The 19,483-nt window shown below is 39.4% G+C and overlaps 1 protein-coding gene across 3 annotated transcripts in view; it reads left to right on the top strand.

Moving 5' to 3' along the window:
• GPBP1 (GC-rich promoter binding protein 1) overlaps window positions 1-19,483 on the top strand; it is a 51,737-nt gene that overhangs the window by 12,494 nt on the left and 19,760 nt on the right. For 2 of the 3 annotated variants that reach the window (XM_084880993.1, XM_084880994.1), the window contains exon 3: window positions 12,173-12,292. The exons of the other annotated variant lie outside the window; for it this stretch is intronic. In XM_084880993.1, the coding sequence (XP_084737119.1) occupies window positions 12,230-12,292 (63 nt within the window). In that variant the 5' untranslated portion in view covers window positions 12,173-12,229. The remainder of the gene's footprint in view (window positions 1-12,172; window positions 12,293-19,483) is intronic. 3 annotated transcript variants of the gene reach the window in all.

Below are 19,483 nucleotides of genomic sequence, written 5' to 3'. Positions count from 1 at the left end.
AGCAATCTGCTTTCCAGTGGCTTGAAATGTTACTATTACCTAATCTGTACCTGAGCATAATGGGAAACAAGTGACAGAATTTCTGTGTTGGAAATGAGGAAGATGTTTGCCCTAGCAGATGTTTAAGTGTCTGCTGTGCTGTACTTTCATTGGTGTTGGGCTTTTAGTAGCAAAAAAGGCAAAACTAAGATTCCTAAATTCATGTAGTTTGTCCTGCAGTTCTGTGAATATGGAGTAAATAGAGTCCTTGATTCTGAATTGTGGAGCATCTAAGAGGGCTTATTTACTAAAGCAAGGAGACTAAACTTAGGGCAGTTACAGTAATATCAGGAGAATGATGAAATCAGAGTTTCATGGATTACTAGCTATGTTGAAAATGACTTGAAAAATGGGATTCACCTGATAAGATGGCTTAAGGACTATTGCAATGCAAGCTTAGTTGCCTTAGTTTTTTCCTATAATTCAACTGATAGTTTCAGATTTTTCACATGAATTACTCCTTGGTCTCTCCTCCACTGATATGAGTTCCTTTTATAAGAACTTGGAAACAGAGAAAAGGGAGTGAAAATGTTCTCACCTTACTTCTTTAAATTATCCTTCTAAAGACTGACTTAATGAGTATCAGAGTCAATTTGGGGACAAAGTTAGCTATATTAGTGGAGAGCCAGTTGTGACTGCAGTGGTAGTTAAAAATACTTGTGTTTTACCTGCCTAGGAAGAGATTGAGATTGTACTTTGTGTAGTTTGAGATAGTTGTAAGACTAAATCTTAGAACTTAGGGAAATGCTTCAGTACCTGATATTAAAGTTAGTATTTTATAAGATATGAAAGGTCTCTACCTAATGTATCCTGGGTTATTTATAGTGTATGTATGTATGTGTGTGTATAGTGCTTAGGAATTTCAGCTGCCACTGATGAGGACTGACTTTAGGAACTTTAAAATGTGCCATATTTATATGTATGTATATGTATATATATATGTGTGTGTGTATAATATATATATTTGCATATGTACATATCTACATATACTGTATAAACCTGTTTTTCTTGTTTTGAAGAAAAGATAATAACCTCCCGGGATGCAATGAGGACTGAATGAGATAAAACTTATAAAGCCCTAAGCAAATTGCCTAGCAAAGTTTTTTTTTGTGTGTAATGTGTATGTTTGTATGCAGTATGTCTTTTTAGCTATTGTCTTAACATGTAGTCTATCCTAGAAAATGTTCCATGTAGTCTAGCCTAGAAAATGTTCCATGTTCACTTGAAAAGGGTGTATATTCAACTTCTTTGGGATGAAATGCTCTGAAAATATCAATTAAGTCCATCTTCTCTGGTGTGCCTTTTAAAGACACTCCTTGTTGATTTTCAGTCTGGAAAATATATCCATTGATGTCAATGTGGTGTTAAAATCATCTTTTATTGACCGTATTTCTTATCTCTCCCTTTATGTTCATCAGTATTTGCTTTGTATCCTTATTTGCTCCTTTGTTGGTGGCATAAATGCTTATGAGGTTTATATCTTCTTGTTGGATTGATCCATTTATCATTATGAAGTGTCCTTATTATAGCCTTTGTTTTAAAGCCCATTTTGTCTGATAAAAAACAATTTTTCTTATTGTTGTTTGTGTTTCTGTGTCATGTCTAAAAAATCCACTGCCAAATTCAAGGTCATGAAGCTTTCTTTTTTTTCTTTCTTTTTAAAAATCTATTTTATTGATTATTTACACAGAGGAAGGGAGAGAGATAAGAGAGGTAGAAACATTGATGAGAGAGAAACATCGACCAGCTGCCGCTTGCACACCCCCTACCGCGGATGTGCCCGCAACCAATGTACTTTACCTTGACCTGAATCGAACCTGGGACCTTTCAGTCCGCAGACCGATGCTTTATCCACTGAGCGAAACTAGTTTCGGCATGAAGCTTTCTTTACCTCTGTTTTTTTCCTGATGGTTTTATAGTTTTAGCTTTTCCAGTTGTCTTTGATCCTTTATTGCATTTATTTCTGTATATGGAGTCCCAGTACCATTTGTTGAAAAGACTGTTCTTTCCCCCATTGAATCGTCTTAAGTATTTTTAAAAAAATATATTTTATTGATTTTTTACAGAGAGGAAGAGAGAGGTATAGAGAGTTAGAAACATCGATGAGAGAGAATCATCTATCAGCTGCCTCTTGCACACCCACTGCTGGGGATGTACCCGCAACCAAGGTACATGCTCTTGACCGGAATTGAACCTGGGTCCCTTTAGTCCGCAGGCCGACGCTTTATTCACTGAGCCAAATCAGTTCCAGCCATCTTTTGAAAACTCACTTGGGCATATGTGTATAAGTTTATTTCTGGACTCTCAGTTCTCTTCCATTGGTTTATATATCTGTCCTTATGTCAGTAGTACACTGTTTTGATCATGATAGCTTTGTAGTAAGTTTTGATATAGGGAACTGTGAGTCCCGCAATTCTACTTTTTCAATATGTATTTTTAAAAATATTTGGGGTCCCTTGCAGTTCCAAATGAATTTGAGAATGACTTTTCTGTTTCTGCAGAAAAGGTTGGTGGAATTTTAATAGAGATTATGTCGAATCTGTATCACTTTGGATAATACTGATATCTTAACAATATTAAGTTTCTCAATCTTTGAATGTGGAATGTCTTTATACTTATTTGGTCTTTTAAATTTTCCTTTAGTAGTGTTTTGTACTTTTTAGTGAACATGTTTTATACTTTTTTGGTTAAATTTATACTTCTAGATATTTTATTCTTTTGCATGTTATTCTGAGTAGAATTGAATTGTTTAAATTTTCCTTTTGGATTGTCATTTGTATACCTGAGTTTTCTGTCATCCTGCAACATACCTGAATTTATTACCTCTAGTAGTCCCCCCACCCTCCCCTTGATTCTTTATAACTTTCTAACTGTAAGCTCATGTCATTCTCCTTAATCTAGTCAGACTGTCCAGGCTGGTTTAATATGCTGGGCAGCATTTCCATCAGCTGTTGTGTCTCAGCATGGCAGTAATGGTGAAAGTGCTGGTTGCCAGAGTTGCCTGGACTTTAGGGTTCTTAAAATGGATCACAGTTCCCAGGTCTGTGAATATCACTGAACTGCTCAATACCAGAGATATTGTTTACCCTAGCTAACGTTTAAGGAGAACTGGAGTTTTTCATCACCTGCTGCACCTGCTCTGTGAGCCACCTTCTTTTTGTGGGTGGCTTCTTTCCTACCAGTGGGCATCTGTGCTCGCAGTTTGGCTCATGCATTTATTTACCTTGTTGGAGAGGAAAGGGGCCAAGCAGTGAGTGCACACGTGGGGTGCAGGGTGGCATCCAGAGGGGGATCTTTCTGTGCTTATCTTTCTCCAGGTTTGGTGAGCTTCTTGGATACGTACATTTGTGTGTTTAACTACCTTGAGAAGTGGTTAGCCAGTATTTCCTTAGATAACTCTTTGTGCCCTTTCTTCCTCTTTCTCCTTCTGGAACTTGTGTGTGCGCTGTCCCACAGGTCTTTTCAGCTCTGTTGAGTTTTTTGTTTTCTTTCTGCTTCTTAGACTTATAATTTTAAGCAACCTCTTTTTAAGTTCTCTGATTCTTCTGCCTCACGTCTGCTATTGAAACTGTCCAGTGAAATTTTCATTTCAGTTATTGTTTTCTTTGACTCCAGAATTTTTCTTTGGTTCTTTTCTATAATTCTTGCGTCTTTATTGCTGCTCTATTTGTTGATACATTGTTCTGGTTTTCTTCAGCTCTTTGTATTTCAGACAGTTGAGGACTGTGTTTCATCAGGGACAGTTTCTGCCAATTATTTTTGCCTGTGAATTGGCCATGCTTTCTTATTTCTTTGCATGATTTTTTTTTGAACATTTTGAATATTGTAATTTGCAGACTCTGGGAATGTAATATTCTCCCTCTCCCCCTAATCCTCAGGGTTGCTTGCTGTGGGTTGTAGTTGTTTATTCAGTGACTTTTCTAAGTTATTTTTGTAAAGCCTGTATCCTTTCTAAAAAAATAAAAAAAATGGCCGAAACCGGTTTGGCTCAGTGGATAGAGTGTCGGCCTGCGGACTCAAGGGTCCGGGTTCGATTCCGGTCAAGGGCATGTACCTTGGTTGCGGGCACATCCCCAGTAGGGGGTGTGCAAGAGGCAGCTGATAGATGATTCTCTCTCATCGATGTTTCTAACTCTCTATACCTCTCTCTTCCTCTCTGTAAAAAATCAATAAAATATATTTAAAAAAATAAAAAAAATGTATTATTTTTAGAGAGAGAGAAGGAGAACATTGATGTGAGAGAGAAACATCAGTTGCCTTTCTTGGGTGCCTTGATTGGGGACAAAACTGCAACCTGGGTATGTGCCCTGACCAGGAATCAAACCTGCCATCTTGTGGAGCACAGGACAACATTCCAACAAACCGAGCCTAATTGGCCAGGGCAAAGACTGTATTCTTTGGCTTGGGTAGCCTCTGACTCTTAGCTTGTGGTCACCTAATGGCTTTCTGTTGTTGTTGTTTTTAAAAAATAAATTTCTATTGATTTTAGAGAGAGAGGAAGGGAGAGAAACATAGATCTTTGCCTTCTGCACGTCCCCTACTGGGTATTGAGCCCACAAACCTGGCATATACTCTGTTTGGGAATTGAACTGTTGACCTCTTGGTGCATGGGACAACGCTCAGAGCCACACCAGCCAGGGCTGTTTTGTTTTGTTAACAAGGATATTTTAATGAAAACATTTAAAGAAATTAATGCAAAAAATAAAAGCTTAAGTACATCAGGCTTAGCATATTATCTCGTGTAAGGTGTGCAAGTCCTCATAGCTGAGACAGGTTGCAGCCTTTTTTTTTTTTTTTTTTTTTAATCTTTTCATTGACTTCACTGGGGTGACATTGGTTAATATAATTATACTAGAGGTCCAGTGCACGAAATCATGCACAGGTGGGGTCCCTCTGCCTGGCCAGAGATCAGCAGATCAGGGCCATCTTGCCTAGACCTAATTGGGCTGGTGGCTGGAGAAGGACCATGGGAGGGCTCCAGGGCGTGTCCGGCCCTTCTCACCCAGTTCTGATGGGCTGGACCCCAGCAGCAAGCTAATGTACCATCGGAGCATCTGCCCCTGGGTCAGTGCACATCACAGTGACCAGTCATCACTGGTCAGACACTTAGCATATTGGGATTTTGTTCACAGACTGTAACTTATGGTGTGGAAGGCTTGCACGCACTTTCCCTCCAGCCCGTCTTGGAGACCTCATGTCTGCTCACCCTCAGCTGCTACAGGAAGTAAATTGCATCCTGTGTGTGGAAACACTTTGCAGGCTCCATGGTTTGTCTCTGCAGTTCTGATTACCCAACATAAGGAGAGACACCCTCATTATCAGGCAACACCATTGTGGTAAGACCCCTGCTCAGCCTACTGCAGTGGTTTTAAATAGGCCATGGGGCACCCTAGTTGGTGTGGCTCAGTGGATAGAGCCACGGCCTGCGGACTGGGCACATTACCGGTTGCGGGCTCAATCCCCAGTTGGGGACGCGCAGGAGGCAGCAGATTGATTCTCTCTCATCATTGATGTTTCTCTCTCCCTCTGCCTTCCTCCCTGAAATCAATAAAAATATATTAATAAAAATAAATAGGCCAGCCATGAATCAAATGCACTGATCTCCATTTATCCAGTTCCCCTCACACCCTCTTTTTGTCTTTGCACCCCCCCCCCCCCCCCCCCCCCACACACACACACTCACTGCTGGGATCTGTAAATGGGGCCAGGATTTCTATGTCAACCAAGGGCGACGCTTCCGCACAGCCCTCCCTTCCCGCCTTCTATGTCCCCAGTCCCGTGGGGTCTCCCTCCCTCTCCTCCATCTAACTTGGTGGGCCCTGCTCTGCCCCCTCCTGCAACTCTTGTCTGCAGCCTCCCCCTTTCTCCTCCGGGGGCGGAGCACCCCAGGGGCATTGTGGACAGGGCTGTGCTGGCTGTGCGGGCCGAGAGGAGCTGTGTAGCGGGGCCTTGGAGGAGAGCTGGGGTGACGGGTCACAGGGAGGAGGGGGTTCATTCATGCCTTACAAGGTTTGCCTTAGGCAGGTCCACACAGACACATGATTCTGTGGGAATAGGTTCACTCTGCTTATTCTGGAGCCAGAGACCAGGGTCCCACCTGGGCGTTAGATTTCCACTGTGCCAGGGAGAGAGAGGGGTGGGTTAAAGGCAGGGAAAAATGCCACAGAGCTTATCCACCGTTTTAAGGTTTCTTTGCTTACTTGATTGCTATAAACCTTTTACTTTTTCAGAATTCTGACAGATTGTGCTTGACATTTTGGCATTTTTGTGGAGGGATAGGTTTTTGAATTCCATATTTCACCATTTTTGTTGATGCCCTTGACATGTCTTTCCTCATTTTTAAAGTTCAAATTGTTACTGCTTTGGCCAATGGGAATGGGAATCCATTGAAACTGGTTTCTATGTCCTTTAGGAATTTCCCAGTCATTATTTGAACACTTCCTTGCTTTTTGCTACAAGAAAATATTCCCATTTGTCATCTTTTCCCAGCCTTGGAATCAGCTATTCTTTAAAAGACCCTGGTTTCTTTTAGTGAAAAATGGTTTTCAGAAGCCAAGACCCAGATGTTGATTATGCTTATTGCTATTACACAGAGCTAGGGGAGGGAAAAACACACCTATGTAAACAGAAGTGCTTACCTTTTTTGGATATGGACATTCATATCTTCCTATCCTCCCCTCCCCCCATGTGGACACCTTGATTTCTTGATTCCCTATTGTGGCTGCTGCTTCCTCCCCACATGGATGCCGTCCTCATTCTTGTGGGCCCAATGCCCGGTCCCTCGCTGTCCCTCTGCACTGATGTCCTGTCTCACCTGCTGAGATGCTGGCACTCTGAGTACTTGTTACCTTCTCCTTCCTACTCTTCACACCTGGTTTGCATCTCTTGGCTTTTTATTTTTATTTATTTATTTATTTATTTTTATTTTTATTTTTATTTTATTTATTTATTTATTTATTTATTTTTTACATATTTTCTTGATTTTTTTTTATTGCCCCCCTCCCTCCCCATAGTTTTATGTCCATTGGTTGTACTTATATGCATTTATACAAGTCCTTCGGTTGATCTATTATCTCCCCCTGATATCCCTACCCTCCCCACTGTAATTTGACAGTCTGCCTGTTGCTTTACTTTCTCTATATCTGTCTCTTGGTTCATCAGTTTATAAAGATCTTTATCATCCACCGATGTGTGAGGTCATGTGGTGTTTCTCTTTCGTTGATTGGCTTATTTCACTCAGCATGATGCTCTCCAATTCCATCCAGGTTGCTGCAAATGATGAGAATTCCTTCTTCTTTATGGCAGCATAGTATTCCATTGTGTAGATGTACCATAGTTTTTGGATCCAATCATCTGCTGACGGGCACCTAGGCTGTTTCCAAATTCTGGCTATTGTAGATTGTGCTGCTATGAACATAGGGGTGCATATATCCTTTCTGATTGGTGTTTCTAGTTTCTTGGGATATATTCCTAGAAGTGGGATTACTGGGTCAAATGGGAGTTCCATTTTCAGTTTTTTGAGGAAACTCCACACTGTTCTCCACAGTGGTTGCACCAGTCTGCATTCCCACCAGCAGTGCACGAGGGTTCCTTTTTCTCCGCAACCTCGCCAACACTTGTCGTTTGTTGATTTGTTGATGTTGGCCATTCTGACAGGTGTGAGATGGTACCGCATTGTTGTTTTGATTTGCACCTCTCGGATAATTAGTGACTTTGAGCATGTTTTCATGTGCCTTTTGGCCTTCCTTCTGTCTTCTTTTGAAAATATTCTGTTTAGGTCCATTGCCCATTCTCTTGGCTTTTTAAAAAATATTTCTATTGATTTCAGAAAGAAAGGGAGAGGGAGAGAAAGAAACATCAATGATGAGAGGGAATCATTGATTGGTTGCTGCTTGCACGCCCCACACTGGGGATCAAGCCACAACCTGGGTATGTGCCCTTGACCGAAATTGAACCTTCAGTCCAGATTGATGCTCTATCCACTGAGCCAAACCAGCTAGGACCACCCCTTGTTTGTTTGTTTTTTGCTCTGCCCCATATACCGCTTAGGCCAGAGACCCACTTTTAAAAAATGAAACCTATTAACATATTAAACTAAGTTTTTATACTGAAGAGGTATTCCATAGGTTTACTAGAAAGAGCATTAAGGATAACTGAATAATCTTGCCTAATGTTAGCAGTTTGACTAAGTGTTTGAAAAACTTAACCTGATCAAGGATTTGAATGTAGATAGTCTGGTAGTAAAGGGTAGTTGTCCTTTTTAAAGCTTTAACCTTGTTTTCAGGTTGACCCTTGTAAGGTAATTGTCATCTCCATTTAATGAAGAGAAGAAACAGATTATGATGTAAATTTGGTAAGGCCATCCAGCCTAATGATCTATTGAGCACAGTAAAAATCTGAACTCTGCCTCTATTTAGAATGCCTTAGCTGTTGCCTATTTGTGTACTTTTCATCAAAGTGTACTGTTTTTTAATTTGAACACTATATTTTAATTAAACAATGATCTGATTTTTTTTTTTTTAAGTCAGGCATGAACATTTAAAACTGCACGAAGTTTAGATTAGGGCTTTTAAAGAACCAGTTTTCTCTGGGGAATTTTTTATTGTAGATGGTTCTGACTTCAGACATGGATTTTATGAACAAGCTGTAAATTGGGTGAGAGAAATTGGGGTATAATTTCATACTGGCAGCATTAAAAAATCTTAACTTTTATATCTACATTAGAGGCCCTGTGCACAAAATTTGTATACTTGGGGGGAGGGGACTCCCTATGCCCTCCCGCAGTCCGGGAGCCCTCTGGGGTGTCCAGCTGACGTTCTAGGCAGTGCTAAGCCCACAGTCAGGCATCCTTAGCACTGCCGCTGCGCTTACCAGCCATGAGCCCAGCTTCTGGCTAAGTGGCACTCCCCATGTGGGAGCACACTGACCACCAGGGGGCAGCTCCTGCCTTGAGAATCTGCCGCCTGGTGGTCAGTGTGCCGTCTGCCCCCTGGTGGTCGTTCCCCTGTTCAGTCAGTTTTGCATATTGGCCTTTTATTATATAGGATGGGGCCTTTAGACCTAGAATCTGGTAGGAGATTCCTAACAAACTTGAATCCCTGGTGTATTAACAGGAGTGACTGCTTATTTGCAACCTTCCTCTTGGTAGTAATCACCAATTGATATACGTGTAAATGAAATAATAAATATTTTAACTAGTGTATTTCTAATATTGCTATTTGCATTAGTTTACAAGGGCTGCTGCAACAAAATATTACACATTTACTTTCTCAGTTCTGGAGGCTAGAAAGATGTTGAACAGAAAGATGCAGGCAGGTTGGTTTCTTCAGACCTCTCTTCTTGGATTACAGATGACCACAGCTCTTGCTGTCTGTTCATATTGTTTTTTGTACTTTATTGCTCTGGTGTTCTCTGTAAGTCCAAACTTCCCCTTTTTAGACAGACACAGGAGATTGGAATAGGGCCCCACCCCTAACAGTGCCCTTTAAGTTAGTCACCTTTTTAAAGATCGTATCTCCAAATATGATTAAATTCTGACGTGAACACGAATTTGGAGGGGGTGGGACACAGTTCAACCCATAACATTTATACAGGGAAAGAAAGATGGATGAAATCAGATGGCACAAAGCATGGTGAAAAGAAAATGAATAGGGTGGAGCTTTTGAAACTCACTTTCCCTTACACATGTAGAGGTGTGGGATTTCTTTTTCCTTCCACACTCCTGGGTTCTGTGACTGGGGACCTGTCTGTCAGACTGACAGCAGACAGTGCACAATAGAAAACAGAAGCTCCTTATTAGCATGTGCTCACGTTTGGGAGTGTTCAGAGATGAGTAAGTCAAGAGATGGTTAGAATGTTGATATCTATTAATAGGGGAAAGAGAAAGGGATAAAGGAACTTAATGAAAAATTAAATGACTGATTTTGAAAGACAGGTAAACGGGCCGCAGGAGAATTGATGGGAGAAATGATAGTTTGTGGCAATGTTTGGGTGATTGTTTATTGTTTTTGTCTCCCAGAGAGAAGGTTGGAGTTGCTCCATTGTAGGGGATTGATAAATTGTTTTGGGAGGCTCTGCTTTAGGTAGATGGGGGATTTTGGGAACTCAAATGCCTTCAGCTCAAAACTATTCTTTTGTCAAAGTGGTATATTTTGGGTTGGCACATCCTGATGCCATCATGTGAACTAGTATTTGCTCTTTACTTTTTTCAGAGCATGAAAACACTTCTGCCATTAGCTAGTCATTCTTTATTTAAGAGCTGGATTTAAATTACAGTTCATTGAAGACATTGCAGAAATGCGTAGGTAATGTTGATGGTTGTCTCTTAGGGATAGTGTTCAGTATACAACTTCTCACTTAACCATCATTTTGGATGAGACCCTGTATAAAATGATAAATTTTAAATTATTGGTTCATTTAAGTTCGCTGGAGTTTCATGCGAATTGTCATTTGGTACAAGTTATAAAAAATTTTCATTCCTTTTGAGTTATTAGGATTATAATCTTAAGAGTTTCAACAACAAAAAGTTGTTGGGAAAGTAACACTGTATCACAAAGCAGCTTAGTATTTAGCTTCTTGTCAAAATCCTATATGATAAAAGGCTAATGTACAAATAGACTGAATGGTGGAACAACCGGTCACTATGACCTGACCACCAGTGGGGTGTATGGAACATGATGGGTGTTGGCAGTGATGGGATGGTGGAGCAGGTGAGCAGGGGCGCCAGACAAAGGCGCGGCGCGGCGCTGGTTGCTGTCATTGGGCGAGCCTCTGGTGGTAACCGGAAATTCTTTGCTCCGTGTGTTGCAGTCCCAGCCAGTGCTCACACCTGCTACTGGCGCAAGCCTTGATCACACCCATTGCCAGTGCCGGAGCCGCTGCTTGCACCTGAGGGGCGATTGTGGCAGCAGCTGTGACAGAACCCACTGACAGTGCTGGTCCTGTTTGCACCTGGGACCCAGGCCGTTTGGTGCCAGTGCGTGTGCAAGTGGCCTCCTTGGCCACTCAGCAGCTGTGTATGCAAACTAACCTGCCATCTTTGTGGATTAATTTGAATACTCACTCTTGATTGGCTGGTGTGCGTAGCAAAGTGACAGTTTGCATCTTTCTCTTCTATTAGTATAGATACCTATCGTGATGATTATGATAAAAATAACCTCTTAATTATGAAAAATTTCAACCATGTAAGTAGAGAGGAGGATTTATACCACTCCTAGTACCAATATTTATAAACATTGACAACCTTATTTCATAATATTAGTGGTTTATTTATTAATTATTTCGTGGTTTATTTTAAAGCAATCCCAGTTATATCAATTTTAATTGTAAAAACTTTTGTACATCTTTTTTTATACCATAATTCCACTAACCATTATGACATCTAAAATGATTAATAATTTTTTAAATGTCATTTAATATTCAGTTCATATTCAAGTGTTTTATTATTTTATAATTTTTACTTTTTAAGGATTGGTTTGTTGAGTAAGGATATATATACACACACACACACACACACACACACACACACATTGTATTTGATTGATCTGCCTATTCAGAACCATTTATTTGTTGAAGATCATTTGACCATCATGTGATCTGGATTTGTCAGAGTGTTCCTTCAGGTGTCCTTTCACTTGTTTATCTAGGTTGAATTTCCTGCAGATTGGTAGTTAGATCAGATTCCTTATTCCCAACTGGGGTGGGGCAAGAGTACATCATGGTGTTATGTGCGTCCTATTGTGTGATGTCAGGAGACAATGAATGTATAGTCTGTGGTAAGGCCATTTTCATTTTTAAAAAATAAGCTTTATTGAGATAATACTTTTTACAAAAAAATTAGCCATTTTAAGTGTACAATTTGATGAGTTTTGACAAATGTACATTTATGTAACCATCACCACAATCCTAGATAATACCCTATTACCTCAGAAATTCCCTCCTTCCCTGTGCACTAACCCCTCTCCCCAAGGCCCTTCCCCACCCCATTGGTGTAGCTTCTATCACTTGCCTTTCCTAGAATCCCATAATAAGTGGAGCCTTGAAGTAGTAAGATCATTGTAATTTAAAGAGACACAATAAGAAGGTCGTTTGGCCAGGAGCTGCAGGTCTAATTCCTTCCGTTTTTATGTGACAGGGACTTGCCATGAGGTGTTGAAGCCTTGTTTCATTGAGTCGGAGAGACTGGACCTAAATGGCGCAGCATGACTTTGCTCCAGCCTGGCTTAATTTTCCCACTCCACCATCATCAACAAAGGTACTCTTCCTTGCATCTTTCTCTCTTCTCTTTTCTTTCTGTCTCTTTTGTTCACATTCTGCACAAGTGTAGTTAAAACGTGAAGGCTTAATATTTTTGCGGATAAATACTTTTTGTATTAACATTTAAGTTAGTTTTTATTTAATCTATTGGTTTTCACTATTTAAAAAGTCAGTTTTCAATATAACATCATCATATGAAACCATTTACTTCAAGGTTGTCTTTTGTACTAATCAAAATTTCATACACTATTTCAAACCAGTTAATATATTGAATATTACTTTTGCATCCTACCGTTTTCTATATTATTTTTCTGATAAATTGCCTTACTTACTTTGAGATAGGTAATGTTTGTTGTTTTTAAGTGGAGGTTTTTGAAGTCTTTCCATAAAACTGAAAGACTTATTTTTTATATCAGTGAGACTTTGAATGGCGCACAACTAAAATTTCAGGAGTGTTGAGGAGTTTGCAATATTGTTACATATCAGGACTCACTAATCTAGAGCTGTTCATTTTACTAAAATACCATTAACGGCATAGTTTGTATGAGGGACTTTGGAATTGTTAGAGGCAATCTAGTTGGTTTAATAGCTGTCTTCCACTTCTTTCCTTAATTTGAAGAAATCAAGAGAGAATCTTGATCATCTGCTGCCTATTAATAAAGTTTCTACCAGGTTTTATGAACGGTATTAAAACAGCTCTTCTCTTATGAGAACAATTTTATGAGGACTTGTTAGATCATAATAAATTTGGCCTATGATATGTTGAAAAAGTTGCATGGGGTGACAGAATTCCTAGGCAATAGCATTTTAATGTTTGACACTGGATCTTAGTAACCATAGAAACTGACTCTTTTTATACGGGCTGATTCGCTGGAAGGCTCATTGTTGTCATGAGTTGGTATGAGCCAGGAGGCGCTTCCTGTACTCTTTTCATAGGACTCACTTTTGGTGTTCTGTAAAATGATGGGGCATTCCATTTCATAGACTGTGAAGTGGGATTTGAACTTGTTGGGAGTGGAGACTACTACTGAGGAAGCCACTGGATCACCTCTTAGTAACAGACTGCTTAGTCCTTTCCCTCTGATGGGTTGGTGTCTGAAATTGCTGTTTAATTTTCCCTCAGCTGCTCTCTCCTCTTCCCTTTAGTGGGCTCATTTCCCCAGGCTCACTTCAGAGCTTGGATACATGGACTTTCTGCTTCCCTCTTCTCTCTTTTATTCATGCTCTCTGAAATGAGTATATGAGACTTGTTTTTATTTGTAAGCAGATCAAGAAAATTACCAGCACCTGAAAAGTTAGTTGCAAAACATGAACACGTTTGAGAATAATTCTTCGTTCAAATGTTAATCTGCGGTTGACAAAGCCTTACTTTTATGACTGGTGAAATCCTGCATTCTAGAACAGGACTCTTGATCTGGATGTAGACCTTCATAAAAAACAGTGGTGATGACTTTTGAGAATTGGGATTTCCTATTCTAAAATTTCACTCACTTATTCTAAATTGCCTCCAGGAAATAGTATCAATTACAACTCTTAACTAGTAGTATTTGAAACTAGTTCCTTGTACTTTACCCAAAGTAGTTTTGATAAACATAAACACACACCTTCTAGTAATAACTTTTTATATTACCCTGTTTGCCCGAAAATAAGACAGTGTCTTATATTATTTTTTTCTCCCAAAGTTGCGCTAGGTCTTTTTTCAGGGGATGTTTTATCTTTCCATACGCTAGTTCTTATTTTCAGAGGATGTCTTATTTTTGGGGAAACACAGTGCCTTCTGTCTTATCCTTTCATATCAGAATCACTATTTATGGCCTCTCATTTATAATTAACCTGCTGTTTTCTACAGAGCCCTTTTAAATCTTATGCTATATAAGTGGAATAAATAATAATTACTGCTGGGTTCTCTGCTTGAACTCAATGGAGGTCTTTCATTTATTGGTTTGAAGGATGATACGAGGACTTACGGGTAAAAATATTTTCAGAACTTCAGTAGTTTTCTGAGGTGTGTAGAATTTTAGCCCCATCATGTGGTGAGATTTTAAACTACATTGATCATATCTGGCATAGGGCATTGCCTTTTGAAGTGTTTATTGGAACCCAGTCAAAAGTAAATTTCACAATGTTTTTGTATACATGTAGGTATCACTAAAAAGCATACATCTGTGGTGCACTAATATTTTCTTTTTTAAAAATATGTTTGTTTTTTTTGTTGTTGTTTTTTAAGAGAAAGGGAGAGGGCTAGGGAGATAGAAACATAGATGAGAGAAACATAATTGATCAGATTGCCTCCAGCAGTCCCTCACCCTTCTCCCCACAAAGGATAGAACCCACTACCTAAGCTTGTGCCCTGACTGGGGATTGAAGCAGAGACCTCTTGGTTCAACCACTGAGCGACACCAGCTGGGCTGTTATGGCCTTTTGTTCATTTTCCATTAAAAAATGCTAACTGGTACAGATTTCATCACCTTTTAATAGGGTCTGACCTGCATTTTATCAAAAGTTTAACAATTTTATTACTGGAAGAATGCCAAACTGAAATGGTTATAGATACTGAAAAATTAGGTTCCTTTTTAGATAAGTCTTGTCATTGATACTTCTTTCCCATCATCTTATCTTAGGAAGTGCAATAAAATGATTGGTCATTAAGCTGAAGCATCTTTTTGCCAGTTAACTGCCACAATAATTAGAATTTAATTTAAAAAGGAATTGCTGCTGATTGCGTCTATAGACGCTTATGGCGTACAGGTAGTTTATTGCAGTAATTGTTTGAAAAAAGAAAATGCCAGGGGTGTGGTATTAAGAGTAGATGGGTGGTAGGAAAGTGAAGGGGGAATTTTTTTTCTTTTTAAACCAAAAAGTGAGATTCTGCTACAGTCAATACATTTTCATATTTGTATTCAGTGTTCTGTAGTTATTTCTATGGTTAAAGTGTAGCAGTAGTGCTTTATTGATTCTGTCATGGTAACATTTAAAAAACAATGAATAATACTGTACTGGTCAGCAGTGTTAGCAATGTGAGCCTGCATGAAAAGTATGTGCTATTTAAACTAGGCCAACAGAGGATCAGAAACTCCAGTCAGAGGGTAGCTGAGTTTATTCAGAGTATCAGAGTTGGTATAGTATTCAAACTATCCGCTTACTATGTATAGGGTAATTTTTTTTGTAATTGACTCAGATATTCTAAGGGATTCAGAAGAAGAATGAAAATGTGTAAGAGAGAGAGATGGTCTCTTCCTTGTTCATTGTGTTATCTAATGTTTCTTGAGGTATTACTACATACCAGTCACTGTGTAAATACTTTCTGTGACAAAAATTGAAGGTGGTAGATACTCCGGTGTTTTCTCATTTACAGATGAGAGTACAGGTTGAGAGAGATGAGTGACCTGTTACATACTTCTCGGGCCAGGATAGGAACGCATGTGTATCTGACTTTAAATGCTGTCAGTTTAGTAACTTTCTTTTCTTGATTGCTAGGTAGGAGACTAATTTTTAGGAATGATAATACCAGGATGCTTTTACTCATGTGCCAGAATATGTCTTTATCCTGGTTTTAGCGAACAGGATGGCTTGTTTTCTTCCCCTTTGGGATGGCATCTCGGCATCCTCTCTAGTCAGCACACTGGGACCAACTCCTTTCAGTGGCTGTATAATCTTTACCGAGTGGGTCTGCAGGGATTGCTTAATTAGCACCTGCTAGTGGACTAAATTGCAGGAATTTATTTGTAGAGTGAATTCCTAGCAGTAGAATCACTAAATCAGAAGGATTTTATATTTGGTGAATAGCGCCTAATTACTCTGGAAAAATTGCACCAATTTATAATTCCATCAAAATATTATGAGGGGGCCGGTTTTTTTTTTTTTTTTTTTTTTTTGTCTGTCTTTTTCAGTTTTGTGATACTGGCTGTTTTCACATTTTTAAGTCTTTGTGAAATTGGATGAAAAATAGTACTTTATTGAGCATATTTTTGTGTTAGGAAGACTTTCTAAGAACTTCGTTATTGTGGTCCATTTCTTTCTTTCTTTCTTTCTTTTTTTTAATATTTTTTATTGATTTTTTTTACAGAGAGGAAGAGAGAGGGATAGAGCGTTAGAAACATTGATGGGAGAGAAACATTGATCAGTTGTCTCCTGAACACTCCCCGCTGGGGATGTCCCCACAACCAAGGTACATACATGCCTCTGACTGGAATCGAACCTGGGACCTTTCAGTCCGCAGACTGACACTCTATCCACTGAGCCAAACCGGTTTTGGCTGTGGTCCATTTCTTGATTTGTAATAGCTTTTCATATTGTGGGACTTGCTTGCCATTAATATGGCACATATTTTTTCTACAGCTTGTTTGTCTAGGACTCTTTAAAAGTGTATAAGGTTTTAGTGAAATATTTAAATGTATGGAGAAGTGTAGAGAGAATTGAGTAAACACCCACAATACCCATGTCTTAATATTTTGCTGTTTTAGCTTGATCTCTTGGAAATAAAACATTAAATGTATAGGTGAAGTTCAGTTTATTTATTTATAACCCTTGTTTTAATCCCCCCCCCACAAACACAGGTAGTCTCTATGTTCCTTAATTACTATTTGCTGTGTGAATGCTAATAAGTAGTATTGTTTTGCATGTGTAAAGTTGTTATATAAATGATTCATTTATATATCTTCATTTTGCTTTTACATTAATTCTGCCTTTGAATTTTTTTCCATGTTGCTATCTGCAGATTTAGTGTAATTATAGACAACTCCGTCGAGTATTCTGCCTGGTGCCTCTGCCACCTTTCATTTGTCCGTTTTAGTTCAGGTTATTTATACCTTTTGGCTACTGTAGAGAGCCCTGCACTGATGATTCTTGTCATGTTTCCTTGTAAGTGGATAAGATTTTCTAGGCCAGTGCTTCTTAACCTCAAATGTGTAATAAGATAACTCAAGGGTTTTCTTAAAATGCAGGTTCTGATTAGAGTAGGTTTCAGGATAGGACCCTAGTTCCAAACTGTTCAGAGTGATGTTGATTTTGCTTGTCCATGGACCAAACTTCTGATAACAAGGCTCTAACCTATAGTTAAAAGAGAAATTGCTGGGTCTTGATTAGATATTGCTAAATTCTCTCCCATGTGATGTATGGAGTTATACTCCTGCCAACATTTTGTCAGAGTATCAGAGTTAACATTTTTGCCAGTCTTGGTTATAAAATGCATTGTCATTGTTCTTTGACATTAGATTACATTTCTGTGAATTGCCTGTTCACATTCTTTTTTTTTTTTTTTTTTAAATCTTCATTCGAGGATACCTTTCTATTGATTTTTAGATAGAGTGGAAGGGAGGGGGACAGACGAGATAGAAACGTTAATTGTGAGAGAGACACATCCATTGGTTGCCTCCCACACACACCCTGACCTGGGCCAGGGATTGAGCCTACAACCCAGGTATGTGTTCTTTTTAATTTTAATTTATTTTTTCATGGTTCACAAGGCAGTATTTTTTTTTAATTTAATAAATCTTTATTGCTCAGATTATTACAATTGTTTCTCCCCCCCTCCCCATAGCTCCCTTCCACCAAGTTTCCACCCCACTTTCTGCCCTTACCCTCCTCACCCCCATTGTTCTCATCCATAGGTGTACTATTTTAGTCCAGTCTCTTCCTGCACCCCTCACACCCCTTTCCCCCTGATAATTATTAATCCACTCCCTTTTTTTGCCCCTAATTCTATTATATTCACCAGTTAATTCTGTTCCTCAGATTTTTAATTCACTTGATTTTTAGATTCACTTGTTGATATATATATATGTATTTGTTGTTCATAATTTTTATCTTTACTTTTTTTTTTTTCTTTTTCCTCTTCATAAAGAATACCTTTCAGCATTTCCTATAATACTGGTTTGGTGGTGATGAACTCCTTTAGCTTTTTCTTATCTGTGAAGCTCTTTATTTGCCCTTCAATTCTGAATGATAACTTTGCTGGGTAGAGCAATCTTGATTGTAGGTTCTTGCTATTCATCACTTTGAATATTTCTTGCCACTCCCGTCTGGCCTGCATAGTTTCTGTTGAGAAATCAGCTGATAATTGAATGGGTGCTCCCTTATAGGTAACTAACTGTTTTTCTCTTGCTGCTTGTAAGATTCTCTCTTTGTCTTTTGCCCTTGGCATTTTAATTATGATGTGTCTTGGTGTGGTCCTCTTTGGATTCCTTTTGTTTGGGGTTCTGTGTGCTTCCTGGGCTTGTAAGTCTATTTTTTTCACCAGGTGGGGAAAGTTTTCTGTCATTATTTCTTCAAATAGGTTTTCAGTATCTTGCTCTCTTCTTCTGGCACCTCCATAATTCTGATGTTGGTACGCTTGTAGTTATCCCAGAGGCTCTTTACACTATCTTCAACTTTCTGGATTCTCTTCTTGCTTCTGCGGAGGAGTGTCCTTTGCCTCTTTGTATGCCAAATCTTTGACTTGATTCTTACATTCCTCTAGTCTGCTATTGGGTCTCTGTATAATATTTTTTATTTAAGTAAGTGTATGTTTAATTTCTAGTTGGTCCTTTTTCATATCCTCGAGGGTCTTGTTAAATTTATCGGCTTTTTCTAGGAAATTCTTGAAGAACCTTATAATTGTCATTTTGAACTCTATATCTAGTCGTTTGTTCTCCTCCATTTCTTTCAATTGAGATCTGTTTCCTTGTCTCGGCATTTTCGCTGCTTCCCTGAGTTGGTAAGATGGCTTTGTGTGTTTGGTGTCTTACATGGGCCGGTGGGTCAGCCTCCTCAGTTACCTGAGGTAGACACTTTTGGTGCTCCCCTTTGTGGACTGCATGTACAGCCTTGTTGTAGTTAAGTCTTGATTGTTGTTGGTATCCCTGAGAGGAATTGACCTCCAGGCCAATTGAATGTGAGTATCAGCTGTGTCTATGCTGAGATACCTTCTGTATTAGAGACAGTCTTATAGGATCAGACTTGCAAAATTGCAAAATCCTCTGTGCTCAGCTTGGATGGGGCGGAGTCTCAGGGCTGAGCCGACATGACAGTCTTGGCTTCCCGTCAGCCGAGCCCTTGTGCGGCCGCCTCAGACCTCTGCCTTCTGTGCATCCGCCTGACAGTCCAGATTCCCTCTGTAAGAGCCTGGGTGCTCCAGGTGCTGACCCTGAACTGGGTTCAGTGATCAGTGCAGTCAGAACTGGGGTTCAGTGCAGTGAGGAGCTTCTGACTC

The sequence above is a fragment of the Pipistrellus hanaki genome (assembly GCF_964339955.1).
Source record: "Pipistrellus hanaki genome assembly, chromosome: 4".
Taxonomy (NCBI): Eukaryota; Metazoa; Chordata; class Mammalia; order Chiroptera; family Vespertilionidae; genus Pipistrellus; species Pipistrellus hanaki.
Note: the sequence above shows the minus strand (reverse complement) of the source record. Positions and strands in the feature narration are given on the sequence as shown.